Here is a 22,083-nt window from a genome sequence, read left to right on the forward strand (position 1 = left end):
CAATTGCTAGCAAATCTTTTTATAATGATCATCCTTGATTTATTAAACATCAGGGTCAACATCATCATTGTCAATGCCGTCGAAACAAACATTATTAGTCCTGTAGTAGTAAGTTGTGCAATTTTTTTGCAACGATGAAACTCGTATATATTCAGAAATATAAATTTTTCATGATCACAACGACAGACGTGATGAATGGAGTAAATCTTATTAAATATTGAGTCTAGTTTAGGATGACCTCTTTAATAAATGAACGAACGATTCGTTATGAAACCAAGCGATAATTTTATTAGTCTAGCAAGTAAATAACGACAATGGGTAGTAACTGTAGTAAAATTGTTACGATTGTTTTAGTGTTGTATTTTATTTTTAGTATTAGAGATTTATTGTAAACATCTGATAACCTTGAATACAGGAAGAGACCGAATCGGATGGATTTGAGAAATCCTGTATGTCATGTTTATTTAAATGTTTCCAAATTTGTTTGTAAGTTTTTTTTCAAACGATCATTCAAAGCAGTTACAAGAAAAATAATACGTTATGTAAGTTTATGCATGAATGTATGCACCTATATAATCATCGTCATCACAAAGTGGTCAGTAGAAGTCAATGAATTTCTTGAAAACTAGACGATCCCACATTTTTAATTAATATTAATCCAATCTAAATCTTTCTCTATCTTATTGCTTCTACTGTAACTCTAACTAACCCTTCATGTTCCAGAAAGTGCCTGGTCCCTATTTTCAATCTAATGTAGAGGATTCTTCTGGTTCTATACAGATAATCAATAAATATAGAGATTTTTCAATATCACATTTACATCATGCATATTGCAACTTCAATTACTCATATTTCAGAAACCAACGATATTCTCATCTTTAAATTTTGTATTTAACATGCTCTCCTCATTAATGATCATAGAGAAGATGGTCAACTTTTGGCCTATTTTTGCGGTCATTCTTTGAATATCTATATACGTAGGCTGGTGCTTATTTCGTGTCATTGTCCTTCAAAGGATGTTAACTCTATTAGTTCCGGTAAATAAGTAGGGTAGTTTTAAGAATCCGCTTGTTAAGACCTCCTAATTTAATGCCAACTTGAACAGATTTACAGTTTCCACAAAATGTTGACGTTAAAAAGAACTTTTCCAGATGGATTCTTTGAAATACAAGTTTATATGTATTACTGATGGGACAGATACATCTCTCACTGATGAAATTCCCAGTTCCGACATATGGAAATATTATGAGTGTCCTAATTTATTTTTAAATAAGCATTTTTTAATAAGTTAATCTCTAAAAATAACTGGCGCTGACTGTTAAACACATCCAAAAATTCCAGGCGGTTTCCTGAATATCGTAAATTTCTTTCTAACAACATTTTTATATAACAGTCATCATTTTTGTCTCCTAACCCAGCTAGCAGCTTCTTCTATTTGTGTAAATTATTACAGAGTAATGCATGATGCATCAAGTTTCCGCCACAAAAGTGTGATACATATTATTATTGGATCTCATCAGTACATCATATGCAATCAGATCGAAGCAGCTTCTTTAAAGCAAGTTCAAATAATATCAAATTAGGCGGTAATAAGTCGAATCTCATATAATTTTGCAAGAAATTATGTCTGCAGTAGATTTTTGATGTACATGTATGAAAAGACTGTATAGGGAGCAGTTCATGTAGGATTTTCGTTATTTATTTTTCTATTTATTCTTCATTCGGTATCGGAATAGAACCCTGTTGAATCGAGAAAACATTAAGCTCTTGTAACTTAACGCAAAGTTAAAATTGCAAAATATTTTGATGATTATAATGGTCATAACTACATACGTATATAACCTTCTTGCATCAAATATATTGTCAAATGTTTAAATAACAACATACATATGATAAATAATTGTAATTGACCTTAATGATCGTTGTTTGGAATGAAAGGATAATAACTTCAACACTCCATTAAAATTGTGCGATATCACATAAAACCAAGTAACACATGCAGATTATTATATCTTATTGTCATATTTCTATTATTCCGTTAATATAATAAAATTATATATAAAATCGTATATGAATTTAGACCCGCTCAAGTGTGTGGCCTTCATCCTCCTGCTTCATAATTTTTAGATGATTTTAACAGAACTAGTCAAATTGCACTTGGACTTCCACTCGTCCTGCCTATCCTGAGCTAAACTTCGCATTTCCCTAAAACTAGAACAACCCACATCCTTAACTATTTGCGAACAGTAATCTAATCTAGGTCTACCTCTACCCCTCCTAACTTCCTCTAATATGTCTCTGACTAGACCTTCATGCCTCAGAAGGTGTCCTACCAACCTATATCGCCTATTTTTTATTGACTTCCATAGAGTCCTCTGTTCTCCTATTCTTTCCAATACCTCTTCATTTCTAACCTTTTCTACCCACGATATCCTCATCATCCTCCTATAAGACCACATTTCGAACGCTTCTAACCTTTTCTTTTCCGCCGCGCCCACTGTCCATGTTTCGCACCCGTACAACGCTGTGCTCCAAACATACACCTTTAACAACCTTTTTCGAATTTCTAAATTAACCGTTCACGTGCATAGAAGTGACTTCTTTTTATTAAAGACGGCCCGACCCTGCGCTATCCTCTGCTTATTATCATCCTACTACTCCTTCCACCCTGACTTATCTGACTTCCTAGGTATTCGCTCTTTCCCTACTCTTTCTTCCCTTGCATACCAGTAGTTTAGTTTAACTTTTATTTATTTTCATACAGTACTGATCTGTCAGTACTCAGTACCGCTTCCATTTTATTTAAAGCTATCTCTAGGTCCTCCTTGCTAGATGGTAATACTGCTATATCATCTGCAAATCTAAGCATACTAATCTTTTGCCCCTGTATATCTATCCCTACAGTTGTACTGTCTTTAATGATGTTGATGGCGTCTTCGATGTATAGATTAAAAACTAATCTTTATATTTCCCAAAAACTAGTCCTTACATCTCTAACTATTTACGATTAGTAATCTAAAGTAGGCTTTCCTTTGCCCTAGCTTTTACTGGATTCCCATGGGAGCAATAATTGTCTTCATATTTCCTAATTGATCCTGCGCGAGCACAGAAGTAACTTCTTTTTGTTATAAGCTACTTAAATCCTGAGCTATACTCTGTTTTATGTCTCTACCTCTGACTTCCTATATAATAAAATAGATATCGAAAATCTTCCAATTTTTAATATCCTAACAAAAAAAATGGAGGCTATCAGAAAAATGACCCCATGCTTTCGTTGTGTTTGGGTTTTCTTTGTATTTTCGCGATTCGTATGAAACGGGAGGTGAATGACATACAGTGCAGCAGGGCTAAAATTAGAGAATCTCCGAATTGCCGTTAAAAGTTGATCATCACATCAGGAAACCTGGCCGGGTTCGTTCGTTCGTTCGATACAATGCAGAATACAGAGTGATCGGCAACTTGAACAATCCATACATGTACCTACACTAGAACAAAGAAAAATATGATCGATGGTGTGCTGATGGGATCAGTCAAGATCAAAATCGTTATCCACCTGTGCCAGATTCGACAAATCCGATTGATTCAAAGAAAACAGCAACAAGTGGGATTTCCGACCAGGGAATACCCGTTCTTAATTCCCCTAAAAATTTGTCAAATTTGGTCCCCAGAAATAACCACTCTCGTACTTTACACATCATCATCATCATTAGGTCGTCATTCCTAAAACTGATTGGTTACGCACATTCTTCTTCCACCTTCTCATATCCTGAGCTAATCTTTGTATTTCCCTAAAACTAGAACATCCCCTATCCTTAAATATTTGTGAACAGTTTAGATTTACCTCATACTTCTTTCAAAAGTTCTGTTTCAGCTTTTAATATGTCTCTAACTAGCGCTTCATGCCTAAGAAGGTGTCCTACCAACCTATCTCGCCTATTTCGTATTGACCTTCATACTCTATCCACAGTATCCTCACCAATTGCCTGTAACATCATATTTCAAATTACGCGTACTTTTTATGTCCAAACTAATTTTTTTTTGGCAAAGTGATGAATTCAGTACGAAGTTAATCTACAATTGTTGGGAGCAGTTTTTAACGTATATTATTGCCATCACGTTTCGATAATCTTACATTATTCAAAATACAGTTACCCACGGTTAGTTAATTATATTTACCGGCAATCACTCTGTATAGAGACAAAATGTCCACCTTATAAACCGACAATTAGCTTTTCACGCGAAACGATAAACTACCTTGAACCGCTTCCTACACTCTCACATTCACAGGTACATGGACACACATCAAAATTGTGTGTCGTGTGTACACAGCACACACATAACATGAATAGTCGTAAATTTTCAGAAAAGAGAACAGTACGTGTAAAGATGCCATTTGTATATTCGCGAATAAAATGATGCGTTATTCAAGACGCGTCCATTGTCACAACGACTTGTCGCGGCGGACGGGAGGGATCGTTTCTACTAGGAAATGTCGCATAACATGGACATTTTAATACAAATGTTAAGTCCTCGCGGTTGCGGTCATCCAAGTCTACAAGCGCTGCGACAATAATTAATTGTTCGTTTTTGTGTGACAAGTTCATAATTTTTTAATTTCGAACGAGATCGTGCCCTGAAATCTGCAACAGAACAAAGCACATCCAAGATCTATTCAAAAGATTTAGCGTCTTCCAATTGTTTCCTCAATTGGTAATTTTTTATTGTATAATTATTGAAAAATTGCGTTAACCTAATCTAAAACCTCGACTAGAATTTATAGGGGGTAGATTTCTCGATAAGATCCTTACAAAGAGCTCAGCGATATTGAAGTGGGACATACTAATGGGGCAAACCTATCATATGCGTAACCTTCTCGAGGAGAATTTTAGGAGGGATCGAGATAAGAATCCGAACGAGGACCACACGAAGCTGCCCTATGAGGTACTCAATGGACTTATTGCTTCGTTCGCGTATCACTACGAACGCTGTGTGGTCCTCATGAGAAAAATGATCGTTGCCCACCCGTAGGAAAGATTTTCATTGAACTTCAATGGGAATCAATGGAAAATTTGTAAATTCCATTCAAAACCATTTGGCATAAATGGAAAAATAATTGTTTCCATTTACAATAATTCCATTAATATTTACATAGGAAAAATTTCCATTGATTTTCAATGGGAATCAATGCAAAATTTATAAATTCTATTTAAAACCATTAAATGGAAAAACAATTGGGTACCTAAAAATGGAGAAGATCTGGTTTGAGATGATTAAAATTTATTAAAAAAATGGAGAGAAACGTGCTGATTGTCACAGCAAGTTGTAAAATTAATAAACAAAACATTATTTGGAATAATAATTGTCATGTAATTAATATTTTCCTCATATTTCATCTTGATTAAAAAGAATTTCATTTAATTACCCCTAGCAATAATTAAAAGTAAAAAATAAAGAATTGACACTAGGATTTCCATTGGGTTCAGGAATGGAAGTTCCTATGGAACGCAAGGGAAATCCCATTGCGTTCAGCAATGGAAGTCCCATTGAGTTCGAGAATTCTAGTGGAAATTCCATTCATCCCATTGGCAATTCTCCATTTATTACCATTAATTATTATCAGTGGTAATTAAATGGCATTTTTTAATGGATAAAGAATGGAAACTTTTCCTACGGGCATGCCTCTTGTAGCTTGTGGGCTTTATATGGTAAATGAGAGGATGATAGAAGGATTATTCCGTAGATTCCTCATGATGATCCACTGAAAGATGCATGCCTCTTGAGTTTTTTATAAGGATGTTATGGAGCTTTTTCATGGGGTTCCCCTGTCCGCGAAGAATCTACAAAAAAACCCTTCTATTATCAAGCTTTTTGTTTGTCACATAAGGCTAACATATAACATGAAGCATGCCCCTATAAATTCTATTTGGGCTACATAGAAGTGGACAATGCCATCATCTACCTTCCAACGGTGCTATCTTTAGTTAGATAACTGAATTCAAAATAACAATGTTTTATTTAGTCCATTTCCAGCATTTTAACTTTCTTAAATGAAATTTAAATCAAAAAATTGGTTATTAATAAGGAATAGGTCACTTGAAGTTTGCTGTTGATTTAGTTGGTCTTCTCTTTGAACCGTATCTAATTAAGTATCGATTAATTTTGCCTTAGTTTATCTTTAAAGATGGAAGACTTTCCACCGGGATTTTGATCCAAATAAACTTTCGGAACTACAACTTCCACCTGCTAATGGTTGTGAACGCATAATCTAATATAACGGAAGATTTGCAGTCAAATGAAATTCAAAAGTTACAAACTGTCATTGAAACAAATTCACAACCTAATGATTTAATTTACAACAATAGTATTTGTTAATTAATAATTTTTATCTTAACTTTTTTAATCAGTGATCTTGACGGTTAATATCTAAGTTTCGGAAATCCTGTAAGTTCTAAAAAAGCTCAATATAAAATCCCAGAACCACCAGAAAAAGTCCTTAAAACTGAAATAGGCATTTGTAATTTAAATGTTACACATTGAAAACATCAATATAGTATTATTAAAAGTAATTGTCTCAATCAGTCGTTGTTCCCTTTGTTTCGGCGTTGTAATTCTAAAAATAAATGTCATAATACGTGGTAATTATTCACAAAAACATTTGTGTACACACTTATATAAAGTATAAAAAAATTTACCAGTATTAGTCATTCAAGCAGCTAATTACGGCATTGTCATTTACACGCTCTTCATAATTAGCATTAGCTGGACTCATTTCAATTAAGATTTGGTTTACCAATGTGACAAAGTTCATTAGGCTAATTTGCTATACGATTTGTTCTCTAACTTGACTTCTCTGCTATTAATGAACGCTTTAACTGTAATGTAAGACTCGACTGAAGGATATTTTGTTGTTCGATATTATCGATCCCGATCGCGGACTTTATCTCATTTATTAGATTCGACTCGATAAAACTGTAACAATAATTCTGGAAGAAGACATTTAGAAGAAAAATATCCGCAATTTTAAGTCTGTTTACTTTTTCAATTAAATCCGTTCAATTAAGACGTCAAAACAGAGGACCAGTAGAAAAAAGACAATGGAACTGTGAACGCAATTTAATCATCTCATCATCTGTTACATTTGCTACGGGTTTTTAATGACTCATTTTTTAGCTTTGGCCGGTGTACATTGTCCCCGGAAAGCCATCAACATAGTGCACCGCGAGCAGACACTGCTTCAAAACCGCAAACTACATTTATTATTAAGCACTTTAGAATCATCGCAGCCTGTGAGTCATGATACTAATGATTTTCGTGTTGGAACCATTTCCGCCCGCTGAAAGTGCTGTCTCCTACAGACCTTTTCGAACTTGTTGAAGTAAAAACGCATAACTTTCGTGGGTAGGTACCGTTCTTAACTTTATCGTCTTCATTAACAAAATAAAATTGACTAAATTAGTCATTCTTTCTGAAACGGTGCCTGTAAGTGAACAAAAATTGTTAGATTCGGATTAACAGGTTAACATTTTGGTTGAGAACAACAACAACTTCCGCCATTCAACCACCATCTTGGAAAACAGATATAATTCAAGTATATTAATTCCTCCCTGTAAAATACCTATGTTAATTATTATTAGCAACTAAAGCATTATTATCTTGTGTTTTTCTTTTTCCTTTTGAAAGAAAGCGCTTGGATTCTTAAGTTTTCTTGAATATTTTATAACTTTTCGACGTTTGTACTGTTTGAAAAAAGGACAATGAAAAGCAAACTATTTACAGCGAGTTATGATCATGAATCCAAATGGAACTATTGATTTCCCGCTGCTTTCGCTGCTAGATAATTATTTTGTTCATGCAAACATATTGATGATATACAACATAGGTACATCAAGACAAAAAATGATATCCTATTCTTACCAGGTAAAGTCAATAAATTGTGGCCTTCGTATAATTACGTACTTTATGTGCAATCCTTACTTTGTTTTATTGCTTTGAATGACATAGTTCTGATCGGTTGTATTATTTATTACGATTTCGTTTCTTCTGTTATTAACCATTGTTCCTTATCTTCTTTAGTTCTTTCAGTATGCAGACAAAAATACCACATGTATTAAGAATTATTTATTTAATTTTGACGAAAAATAAAATTAAAAAAAAAAGGCCGACTATAAAAATTATTTGACAAATTTGTCTTTCGAAATTTGTCATCTGAAATTATTGCAAAAATGAATATGAGGAAGGGATGAGGGGTAACCCTCAATACTGTTTCCGTGGGTGGTTTTTCGATCCCTTTGGGTAGTTGACCAATTTTTTCTGATTCTGACTTACTTGAACGTCCCGAAGAACTTTGACTTACTAATTACGATTAATTATTATTGAGATTTTCTGTGTTAACGAATAAAGCAGTTTGAGTAAACAATAAATAAACATAAAATCAACTTTCCCCTGTTTACACTGTGCTAGGCTAGATGTTCTTGAAGTATTGTTATATAATAGTTACAATAAATTCCATTGCATTCATTTTTAACGAAAAAACGATATATTATTGTGACCCAAATAGTTTAGATTTAGTTTTTCTCGTATTACAGTTTGGCGATACTAATAGTAGATACATATATACATTTATGCATAGATATCGATAGATAAGTAAAATGAACAAATGGTAGGCACAATTTGAAACTTTCTCTATTGCTTTACCTGTGCAAGTAAAACAAATTTACACGCACTGTAAAGTAATAGATATTGTAGTCAAGTACTGCAACTATTAAGTATTTATTGTGTAAATTAAGAGGAGATTATGTTTACGTCCTCTGCATGGTCTGTATGAATCGATCCAAGAAGTACCTACCCATGTAATAACATCAGCAAATTGAATTAATTTGTAATATCTATAGAAAATACAATACAAACTACGAACAAAAATAATAAGCTACCTCTCGATGTCGTCATAAATGTTTGTTGATATAATATATGTCTTTAACTAGCCCTTCATGGCTTAGAAGGTCTTTTACTACACTATTTTTCCTTTTCCTTAATAACTTCATTTTTAATCTTTTCTATATCTCCATCATCCGCCTATTATGCCACACACATCAAACGCTACTAACTGTTTTTTTTTCCAATTTACCTTCTACATATAAATACTATTTTCAACCAAACGAAAGTTATTCCGTAAAAAATGTAATACAAACAATATTTTTTGTTGACCGTCTTTGGTCGTTGACATTTATTGAACTGTATTTGAAGATTTTTCTAGAACTTCGTACCGCCGCAATGCCAGAATTAATTGTCTAAAATCATCCGCTACAGTCAACATCACAACCTCTTGAGCATCTCGCTATATTAACGACTGTTAGGTGTACATCCGTCTATTTTGTTATTAGACTCTTGAATTTTTAAAGAAGCTCAAATCATATACAGCCAGACACCTCCCACATATACGCTATTCTATTTTTTTTTTGTTGATTATAGCGACAGGAGAACCACTTATACAATTTTACCTTAACATTTGTTGCTGTTGAAGTATTAAGTTTCAAGCACAAGTGTGGACATTTACATATACACTTTTATTTGTATGTATTTTGAATTCCTAGAAGAAAGGAAAAGTGAAACATGACAAATTAATAAAGCAGGAGCCAATCCAACTGATGCTTCTGTTTGGTTTTTATACTTAGATGTGTGTTAAGATAATTATTATCTTGGTTTAAGCTGATTCATAAATGATCATCAGTGAATGTGACCAATCTTTCTACAATGAAACAAGCGCGAGGGTTAAGTGATCAAATTAAATTTTCTATAAATTAGTCACATATGCAGCAAGTTAGAAAATATCAAAAAAAGTATTGGGACCCGTCAAATGGGAGGAGCCTAAAAACATGGCGCCGATTAGGGAAAATTTATCGCAGTTCCTATAGTGTACCGTGCAATTTCCAAGTTTTTAAATTACGATAAAATGATAAGTATTGACACAATATGTGATTGGGCTGACACAAAGCCTCGGAAAGGAAATTTCGTTGAAGGTGAGCGTGTTTTTAATGCCAATCACATTATAAAATTCGGAAATAACAAATCCGGAAGCTAGCCTTCAAATTCCGTCAAGTTTACTGCCTACTTTTTACAAACTTCGGATTTAAAAAGTGATTCACGTTATATAATTGGTGAGGTGATTCTGGGTGATTTAAGCAATATCATATCAATGACTTGCACGTGCAAAGCCGATTTAAGAGAACGTTGCAAACACATTATTGCAACTTTGTTGTATTGCAGCAGGTAGGTTCTTAACCTCAAAATACTTATATCGTATCATTAGAATTGTGTTAAATCAATTACACAGGAATAAATAATTTCTCACTTTATAATTTTAGTATGATTCTAGTTTTAAATATTAAGGTTATGGCTGATGGTAAATACTTGCTGAAATATAATCATGTGCATTAAAATGACGTGAACAAATTTTTATTCCGGAATTCACTTCTTTGATACCTACTGCTTTCATCCAAGCTTCTATTAGTTTACTTTTTTCTCTAATTTTCCGAATATATTTTTTACATATATAAAACGGTTAGTTTTTATTGGAAAGTAGTTAATGTAGGTGAAGAGTGAAGATCTATGTCTGAAGTGCTATTGCAGCTTTTCACTGAACATATTAACTTTTTATTTGATTTAACTTTAGAAGAAAACTTCGTCGACTCCATCATCAAAAAAATTTTTACTTTTTTAACGTGTTTTATTAGTTTAATAAACAATTTTACAATTTGCGTGCACAGTTCCTATGTAAATTTTTCCCTCATTCGAGTTATAAATTTTGCCACCAGATGGTGTATGCCCATTCGACGGATCCCAATATTCATTTGTAGAATTCAAAGTCAATAGAGTAATAAGGCTTATTTATAAAATCACACCAACCATTATGGGTCATCTATGGTTAATTACCCATTAAGTGACTGTGTCCACCCTGTTCTTTTTGAAAACATTTGTTATTTACCAACCACTTGTTAATATATTGTAATTACCAACAATGTAACATGGACCATACAGTTTGTTTTCCGTTTACTGCACATTTATTTCAATTACAGTGGGGACAATGACATATACGCAATTCAACGACCAGGTTGAGCAGCAAAAAAAACTATGAACATTTCAATTTCGATGTACTTAACAGATTGTCGAACAACGACAACAACAAGTGCGTTCATTACATTTAATTGAATGCATTCAGAATTAATTTATTCATTCTTAAATCGTCCAGTTATGAACAAGCTCATTCATAAAGGGTACTTCAGGGTTAAATTTTTATGGATAACTTACAATGTTATCGACTAAGTTGTTAATTTATAAGATGTGTTTTTTGCAATGAGTTAATGAGGAATAGATAGTTCAAAGAAAACGGAAATTTACTAACGATGGATCGTAAATAGAAACAGACTTGTCTACATTCATAGCGACAACATTAAGCACAACATTTTACAAGAAATCAAAATCCCTTTGTGCTTGTTCCTTCAATTCCCGGTACGGAACGGTGGAACAATTAGGTACAATGTTCAAATTTTCAATAAGGATCATGATCTCCAAGAAGGTCCTGCGATTTCTACACTCATTTGTGCCTGATCTTTCAATTTCTGCCACACTCTCAGACAGTTGTCACAACACTTGACAATGAATCATGATATTTTGGTGATTATTCTTTCAATTCCTGCCACATCTTCAGACGGAAAAAAACGGTGAAAGAAACAGAAAACAACAAATTTTCAATTAGGATTCCGTGGCATTATGTCCAGGAAAATCTTGATATTTCCTACACTCATAGCTGCAACTTTAAGACTTGTTCTCTGTCACAAAATTGGCAAGGAATCATAATCATTTTGTGGTTCTTCTTTCAATTTCTGGCACACACTCAGACGAAAAAGAACGGTGAAACAAACAGGAACAATGTTCAAATTCTCAAATAGGATGTGCCATGATGTCCAGGAAAGTCCTATTATTTCCTACATTTATAGCTGCAACTTCAAGACTTGTTCTCTGTCACAACATTTGAAATTGAATCATAATCCTTTTGTACTTGTTCTTTTTTCAATTCCTGGTACACCCTCAGACGGAAAAGAACGGTGGAACAAACAGGAACAATGTTTAAATTTTGAATAAGGATTCGGTGGCATGATGTCGAGGAAAGTCCTGTTATTTCCTACATTCATAACTGCAACATCAAGACTTGTTCTCTGTCGCAACATTTGACAATGAATCATAATCCTTTTGTACTTGTTCTTTCAATTCTTGGTACACCCTCAGACGGAAAGCAACGGTGGAACAAACAGGAACAATGTTTAAATTTTGAATAAGGATTCGGTGGCATCATATCGAGGAAAGTCCTATTATTTCCTAAACTCATAGCTGAAACTTCAAGATTTGTTCTCTGTTGCAACATTTGACAGTGAATCATAATTCTTTTGTACTTGTTCTTTCAATTCATGGTGCACCCTCAGATGGAACGCAATGGAGGAACAAACAGGAACAATGTTCAAATTCTCAATAAGGATTTAGTGGCATGATGTTAAGGAAAGTCCTCTTATTTTCTACATTAATAGCAGCAACTTCACGACTTGTTCCATGTCGCTACATTTGACCATGAATCATAATCCTTTTGTGGTTATTCTTTCAATTCCTGGTACACTCTCAGACGGAAAGCAACGGTGGAACAAACAGGAACAATGTTCAAATTCTCAATAAGGATTCCTTGGCATGATGTCCAGCAAAGTCCTATTACTTCCTACACTCATAGCTGAAACTTCAAGACTTGTTCTCTGTTGCAACATTTGACAGTGAATCATAATCCTTTTGTATTTGTTCTTTCAATTCCTGGTACACCCTTAGACGGAAAAGATCGGTGGAACAAACAGGTACAATGTTCAAATTCTCAATAAGGATTTAGCGGCATGATGTCCAGGAAAGTCCTCTTATTTTCTACATTCATACTAGCAACTTCACGACTCGTTCCCTGTCGCTACATTTGACCATGAATCATAATCCTTTTGTGGTTATTCTTTCAATTCCTGGTACACTCTCAGACGGAAAGCAACGGTGGAACAAACAGGAACAATGTTCAAATTCTCAATAAGGATTCCTTGGCATGATGTCCAGCAAAGTCCTATTACTTCCTACACTCATAGCTGAAACTTCAAGACTTGTTCTCTGTTGCAACATTTGACAGTGAATCATAATCCTTTTGTATTTGTTCTTTCAATTCCTGGTACACCCTTAGACGGAAAATATCGGTGGAACAAACAGGTGCAATGTTCAAATTCTTAATAAGGATTCGGTGTCATGATATCCAGGAAAGTCCTGTTAGTTCCTACATTCATAGCTGCAACATCAAGACTTGTTCTCTGTCACAACATTTGACAAGGAATCATAATCCTTTTGTGCTTGTTCTTTTAATTCCTTGGTTTGTTCAGAATCTGGAGAAGCGAGTTCAAGTGACATTCAGGTCCTTCAAAGTGGACCATTTGAGATTATTGCAGAAGTTATGTAATTACACATTGATTGTAAAAGAATAAATTCGAATAATTTAATTGCACATTTTTATAAATTGTGCTATTAAAGATAAAAGGACTTACTTTGAAATATGACTCAGGAGACATGCACGATGCTATTTTTTACCATCACTTTATTTTTATTACATTTTTATCGATGAGACTATTAGATGATTAATTAAATCAGTATTTTTTGTTACTTTTTAGTGATGTTAATATTCAGTACGCGTTTCTGTTGAATATTTAAAACGGCAACACATTTTGTCACTCTCGACGAAGTTCAACCGATAAAAAATATTAGAAAAAGGACGTCCGTTGTGTTGTCTGATATTGGGCATTGTGGGGGTGACAGATCTGAGAAAATCGGGCAAAACGAATGAGAAAATTGGTTTAGTTACAAATCTTTACAATTGTTCAAAGCTACGGCTTCGACTTTGGCGACGACAATAAGTTATTTTCAACGCAACATTACACTTCAAAGGAAAACCCTCCGTGCATTTTCCTCGCTTTTCTTATCCCGTCTTAGTGTTCTCAAGCAAAAGCTTAGTTTTATATAGATCTAATACACCCGGTTTTTATTTGATAACTATTTAAAATTTTTCTTTAAGATGCGGACGTTAGCAGTTCAGTTTATATTCAACTTGCAATAACATTAAAACGTAAATGTTAGTCTGCATTGGTTACAAAACGAATAAAATTAAAGATATTTTCCTATAAAAGAAAGAAAATACAGAAGCAGCTGCGATTCTAGTAAACTGATTAAATTCATTGAATGAAGTGAAAGTGTAGTATGAAATTCTAATTAGGATATAAATAAGTCGAGCAGCAGTTATTTGAAACCAGTTTACTGCTTCTTTAAAATATTCCCTCAGGTGTTTTAAAAGAACTTGCAATTAACTCGATTATGAGAAACACATTTCGCAAACACCAATCTAAACATGAAATCCTAAAAGTCACAATTGGTTCGGTAACTACAGTTTAGTCGGTGGTTTAGAGGTTTAAAATTGACAATTAATGATTGAATCGAGAAAACAAAACAAATTCTTCTTCAGGTGGAAGAAATACAAGTCTCAGAGACCTTCTTATCAAATGAGTACCCTAACTAGGGGTTCTGATGATCAGTCACAACAAAAAGGTCGTATAAGGATTTCACTTCTTCATGTAGACATACGAAATCCTAGATAAAGACAGATCAAAGTAAAGTAAACAAAACAATATCAGTTGTTTGTTATTTTGTAATGCATGCATGGCACGTTCAAGATAAAATTGAATGTCGCGTGAATGTGTATGCCTCTACCTACATTTCATCGAAGATAACTTTCAGTTTTTTTTGACCGCAGAACTATAGCGTGAATTACAAAGCGGAAGATTGTTCGGTTATTCTATTGTTGAGGCCACACCGCGCCTACTTCTTATTCTGTGAACACGATGCACTTGAACTTCATGACAATATTATATTGTGGAAATGTGAATACATCAGTAGCGTACAAAAGAAAATACACTATCTACGTACGAACGTAGTCCGTATCGCATTTAAACTTAAGGACAAATACCTAATCGTAGAACGAGTAAAATTCCACTGGAATAAATTTTTATGTGGGATGAACATGGTTTGTACGGAAATTTTGTGTTATACACTTCATCATCATCATCATAAGATCGTCAGTCCTAAGACTGGTTGGACACGCACCTCCACGCTTTTCTATCCTAAGCTAATTTTCGCATTTCCCTAAAACTAGAACAACCCACATCCTTAACTACGGTGTAAACTCATTATAACGTCACTCGATTTAACGACAAACTCCTTACAACGTCGAAATTGCTTGACTTTGGTTGGTTTACATTTTTTTCTATACAATATTACACTCTATATAGCGTCACGCTCACTCTATTTAACGACAACTGTGCGGCATTATAAAGCATTAAGCAGTACTTTCTAAGTTGCCGAAATAGATAATAACTGCAGCTGTGGACACTGCTGAAGGAGACGATCCTGTCCCTCCACCAAGTATCAAACAAGCACTTGATGCAGCGAAACTATTAAAAAAATACTTTTTATATAATCAAATTGATCCAACAGTATCTCAAGATATGAGTAAGATACATAAAAAAATACAATTAAAATATTGGAGAACATCAGACGAAGATAACGGACTATACGCAATGTATGAATAATAATGTTCTTGTGCAAAATGTGTACTGTATTGGTAAATGCATATTATTATAGAATAGTAAAATAATATCTTTTATTTCTCTCCATTTAACGACCACTCTTTATAACGCAGAAAAATGTTCAGTCCCTTAAGTGTCGTTATATATGGTTTACACTGTATTTGCGAACAGTAATCTAATCTAGGTCTACCTCTACCCCTCCTAACTCCTGTTTCTGCCTCTAATATGTCTCTGACTAGACCTTCATGCCTGAGAATCTCGCCTATTTGTTATTAACTTCCATAGAGTCCTCTGTTTTCCTATTCTTTCTAATACCTCTTCATTTCTAACCTTCTCTGTCCACGGTATCTCATAATTCGCCTATAATACCACATTTCGAAAGCTTGTAACCTTTTCTTTTCCACCACGCCCACTGTCCATGTTTCGCACCCGTACAACGCCGTGCTTCAAACATACACCTTTAACAACCTTTTTCGAATTTCTAAATTAATTGTTCGCGAGCATAGAAGCGACTTCTTTTTATTAAAGACAACTCGATACCACTTCTTCCGTCCTGACTTATCTAACTTCCTAGATACCTAAAATCAGCCACTTCTTCTAATTTTTCGTCTCCTACAAGAAAATAATATAAAGTCTTGCTGAAATAGACTAACCATAAACAAAGTATTAAAACGCAAAATTCCTCATGGGGATGCTACTACAGGAGACTTCTTCATCAGTTATATGTACCACATTGATAACACATTACAGTTAGAGTTGATGGATCGCGGTTTGTGTATTATGTTTTCTAATCAACGATATCTTTTAAGTGCCTAAATTTAAAGTAGAACTTAATGCAGTTTTATAATGAGCAAAAATAATGTTTCGATGAGAGCTGCACGTCACTGAATTAATCATGAAAGTTCGATCGACCAGCCCCTCGTCAAACTACACCATTTATCATGGGATTGGACCCATTGTTTCACCATTTTTCTTTCATATGAATGCGACAGGACGTCGATCTGTTATCGTCTTTTGATTTAAATTTGTCATCACGAAAAGATTTTTGGTTCGTTGACTCCGGCGAATGCTTGCGATTACTCATAATTTTCTCCGTTATAAAACGAAGGTGTGGTGTTGTTCGTAGGTATCGAGTTGATGACAAAAAGTAATAAATAAAACCACCGATATGTAGATTACTATGAAGAACTATGACTTTTAGATATCTATCTTTCGATAGTATGACTATGAGTTTGATCAGTGCTCATAATTTTCACTAATTTTGATCGATAAAAACCACCAAATGTACAACTTCAATAAACATGTGTATTTGTGGTTGTAATGGTTTATCAGACACATTCATGAATATTAAGTACAACTGCATTGAATAATGAATGTACTTATACAACTAATTTCCATTGTTTCCGTGATCATATTTGTACTCCTAATATGTAATTTTTTTTAAATAAAAAAAAAAACACTTTTATTGGACTGTTTCTTCCTTTGATTGAGGACTTTTTTAAGGATATTGTCGCGTCAAAAATTGGAGTACATCTTCATGTTGTCCTTTTAGCATCAACAATTAAATTTAAAAACGTATCTTAAAAACTTATTCATGAAAACCTCAGTCTAATAATTCAAACTTTTTCAGAAACCATTTTAGATTGATTTAGAATTTGGACTGTATTATGTAGTTAAAAACAACAACCATAAAAAAAAAATAAAGAATAAATGTCTTGCGATCAAAAGAAACTCAATAAATCGTGAAATTAAAAAGATTTTTCTTACCTTTTAGTAATAATCCTTCGGAAAAGTCACTTAATAATGCATTTTTTAAGGACACTTAAGATACAAGATTATATGATAAATGTATATAGGATAGAAATCATTTGAAATCAGTCATGAAGCATGGTTTATTATTGATGCTAAAACAGCCTTTACATATAAATATCACAATTATTGTTTATTGGTAAAAATAATGGTATTTCCTATAAAAATGTATACAACTATAAGTGAACAATATATATTGATAAATGCATGTACAGTCGAACTTCTATAACTCGAAATCTTTTCTAACTCTCGTAACTAAGTAAGCAGTTAAGTTAGGATCTTAAGCTTACTGTGGAACTGGAATTTTCACTAAATCAATCATAATTAAATGCATTTAGGAAGTTCAATTTAAAGAAGTTTGACTGTAATTAGTTTTTATATATTCAAGTATGTATTTAATATTCTTATACATTAGAACAGGTAAAACTGCATAAATCACAACAATTTCTGTAATAAAACTGACAAGCGATTTTCGAACGAGACATTTAAAGATTTTACGCATTCAGTAAAGATTGTTTAGAAAATATCAATCTGGATAGAACTGTTTAGGAGGGTGGAGGAGGGCATGGGTTTCGAGTGCTCACCCTACAAAACTCACTTATTGACCACCCTAAAATAATGAACAATCGTAACTAATATTATAAATAGGAATGTGAATTTTTTTTTGTTTGTTTGCTACCATTTCACGTCTTAACTACTGAACCGGTCATCATAAAATTTGGTGCACATATTGTCAGGGATGCAGGGAAGGACATAGGGTACCTTTTATCCATAAAAAATACTATTCTCCAGGGACAGAATGAAATAGTTTTATGTATTCGTTGACGATTTTTAACACGTATTTAAGACATCCACGCGAGTAAAACCAATCATGAAATTTTGTACACACATAACTTATCCAAAAAAAAATATTTCTCCCGAAGGATAGAAAAAATTAATTAGATCGAAGCTGCGGATCAAACCTTCCATTTAAGAAGTATTTTTTTTTTATTTATTTTTTGATAGTTTCTTTATTTCCTTTTTAAATATTAACTCAACAGCTGGTCGGCTACCCCCCCTTCAACCCCAGGAAAACTCCCCAGCTATTCCAATGGTGAAAATCCTTATTAATGTTTATTGATTTGCCCCTGGTAGATCTAGGTAGATTTTTACCTCAATTTATCTCGGGAAAATAGATGGTAAGGATTAAAATTATGTTACTAATAAATTTTGAAAAAAGGAAGCAAGAAATGGATATGAAATCATTAAAAAACTGTAAAAAACTCCTTCGTATAAAATAACTACCCACAAGTCTTCTTATAATTTATTTTTTTATAGATAATATGATCAATAATAGGTACAATAAATAGGAAAACGTATTGACTTACTTAACGTAATATTTTTTATTTTATTACTGATAACGAGATTCGTTTGCGTAACTCTCAACAATTGCTAACATTTACTATTTTTTTTTATCATTTTTTACAAGCCATTATACGTATTACCTAAGGAACTGTTTAAAAAATTATTTTATTATTTAAACTAGACACCCCAAATTATTGAGTTACTTGGTAGCCGGGTATCCGAATAAAGCCTGTTTGAAAAACGCTTGTGTCGTTAGCAGTATTTAAAAAATAGGAAAGTAGCTTTTCGGCAGCCAAGGGATGCCATACCCCAAATGTACAAGCAGGATTATCGGTTCTATCATAATAATGACACCTTCGACTTACCCTTACCGATGGAATGTATTCGAAAACGTCAACGTAGTCACAATGAGGAAGAAGTATAGAAATTCCTAAAATGATTATTATTCAACGTCTACTAATTACTACGCATATCACGCAGTGAAAGTTGATAATCTGTCTGTCTCAGTAAGTAATTAAAACTATAAAATTTGCTTTAGATAAAATTAAATTACATACACTAATAGTTGAGAACTGACCTCTTACAATCAATGTTTGGTGGTGACCCTTTTCCGATATGATTTGTGGATCATTCACAGAATAAGTAACATTGAACAAAAATCGATTTTCACAATTTTTTAGATAATCATACTTGCAAAAAATAAAAAAGATACATATAAACTTTTATATATGTAAACTAAACTTCAGGCTACACAAAGGGATTTTACCACCACTTTATATATTAACAAAAATAACTACTGCGACAAGACATTTATCAAAAGCAATTGTAGACATAAAAATTTATTTTCACCTAGGAATCCTGAAGATGGAGGATTTTTCCTTATCCTATAAATCATGGAACTTTGCAGGAATGTCCACAAATCCCACAATGATTTCGGATTCACGATAAAGAATCTCGATTTTAAAAATTTTGTTTTATATTTCCTATAGTTAGTAAAGAATTGATGTTCTGGGTGATGATACCAGTCTTCTAAAGTCGATGTGTAATTACTAGGATCCCATACAACTAATGTTACGTTCTCAAATAATTTTGATTGGAGAAAACCTTCTTTAGATACAACTTGAGAATTAACAATTCGCAGAGTGGTCTTTCGTCCCACGTCTGATTCGAATCCTTTTGTAGGAGCGTTGTTAAATCGAAGTACCACGTTATACGAATCTATACAATCAATAATAGTATTCTTAAATAAGTACAAAAGATATTGAAGGAAAAATGTTCATTTTTCTTTTTGGAAAACAAATCAGTTAAAAAAGTAACAGGCCTCAAACTTCCCCCAAACAAGCGCACAGTTAAAGTAAAACTACTCCAATAAATTTCTTTTCAGTCGTCAATTTTATAAATAAATAATTGCATACATTCGCCCTCGCATTACAACTATTTCCTTATTTTTTTTTGTTTGCTTTTTCTCGGTAATTGTTTTGAAACAATCGATTAGGTTATTTCGCTCCTTTTGAAGAAACAAATACACAACAACGAAATTAAAAACAAACAGACAAAGGAACAAATAAACAATTCAAAAAGGGGCTTATATGAGCCAAAAATAAAGTATGATACTTGAGCGATTGCTTTATTTAGAAAAATAATAGTGAAACTGAACGTTTATCAGACGTTTTTGTTGTTCTTTTATTGTAAATTTAATTTTAATACTGTACAGTTTATTTTACTACCATGCATTTGTCGTATATTCAATTAAAAGTGAATTACTATTAGCATACAGCTTTCTGTATCAACATATCTCTTGTAAACTTTTGAATTTCAAATTTGAAAGGGCGCGCTAAAAATCTATAATGGCAGACCAAAAAAGCATGATGGCCGACATCGACAACAATACTACAACAATTAGAAATTATAATGGCCGACCACAAAAAGCATGATGGCCGACATCGACAACAATACTACAACAATTACAAATTATAATGGCCGACCACAAAAAGCATGATGGCCGACACTAACGACAATTGAAAAGTATAATGGCCGACTACAGTAAATAATGACCGACTGTGACAGCAATATCACAATATGCTATCCTGATAACATTATTTCCTTAAAAATAATAACCACATTCGCAGCAACGAGTAAACAAAGTAAAAGAGTGAAAAGTGACGTGTTTTATAACTTACCAATAGTTCTTCCCAAGTTTGACCCCCTGAGAGCCCCAGAACTTGCAACTACAGCACAACTTTTGAAGTAACGGTTATCAAATAATTCTTTTCTAGGAAGGTAATTTTTGAAATGGCTATCAATATACTCAATATCCTTCTTTTTTATTGTGTGTACTTTAAGTGATAAGAACTTTTTTAATATAGTTTGTGGTGTGTTTTCTAAGTAAGGCATCTTTGTGCCTGTGAATGTTACATTGTATAGATTACTTGTTTCTTTAAGGACATTACCCTCTTCCACTAAAACTTTATTAAGTTCTGCTAGAATATTTTTTCTGTATGCATGTGTTTTTTCTTCGCATGTACTTGCATTGTCTGTTTTTAAACAAACATATTTATTCGTATCCATATGAAAGCTGGTTTGTAAACTCAAAAATCTTGGTTGACTGTTTTTCAGAACAATCACTGTGGAGTTATCTTTAAATGAATGCTTAATTCGAAATCTCTTTTCTGTTACATTATGATTCTTATTAGAATCATTATAATAGGATTGTGGATATCCATGGTTGTAGTAATAAATTTCCTGGTCATAATTTAGTGTTGTAGATTGAACATCTTTACCATCATTCATCCAATAATATGACCATAATAAATACATATAAATGCATACTCCAAAAAATACTATATTTATAAAAATCCATGTTGCCAGCACTAGTGTTCTCATATTCTACAAAAGAAATTACTTTCAATGAAAATAAAAACAGTAATAGCAAGCAGACACTTTAATAATTATAAAGATTCTCTAGTAATAGTAACAGCTAAATAAATAATATTCTCTTGTTAGAATACGAAAACACTTTAATGCTTGCTAAGCTTACTAACAAAAATAAAGTAACTCAGTTATGTAACAGCTAACATTTATTTAAAACATATAAATACAGGTTTATAAATGCATTTTTCAATCAAATGCTATTACCTTACTAATGAAAAGTATTTCGTACTTGTAGAACTAAACTGTTTTCACAACCACTGCATATCTAGCCTAATTAAAAATCTCTTTCACATTTCCCTTAACA

General features: G+C 33.0%; 1 protein-coding gene across 1 annotated transcript in view; it reads right to left on the reverse strand.

Moving 5' to 3' along the window:
* Window positions 1-17,367: 17,367 nt before the first annotated feature.
* The window catches only part of LOC108741149 (beta-galactoside alpha-2,6-sialyltransferase 1), a gene marked incomplete at its 5' end in the record, with an annotated part of 11,783 nt that continues 7,067 nt past the window's right edge, over window positions 17,368-22,083 (reverse strand). Inside the window, 2 exons of the mRNA XM_025974806.1 lie at window positions 17,368-19,278; window positions 19,698-20,066. Coding sequence (XP_025830591.1) covers window positions 19,040-19,278; window positions 19,698-20,066 — 608 coding nt within the window. The remainder of the gene's footprint in view (window positions 19,279-19,697; window positions 20,067-22,083) is intronic.

Source organism: Agrilus planipennis, unplaced genomic scaffold, assembly GCF_000699045.2.
Source record: "Agrilus planipennis isolate EAB-ADULT unplaced genomic scaffold, Apla_2.0 scaffold237, whole genome shotgun sequence".
NCBI lineage: Eukaryota > Metazoa > Arthropoda > Insecta > Coleoptera > Buprestidae > Agrilus > Agrilus planipennis.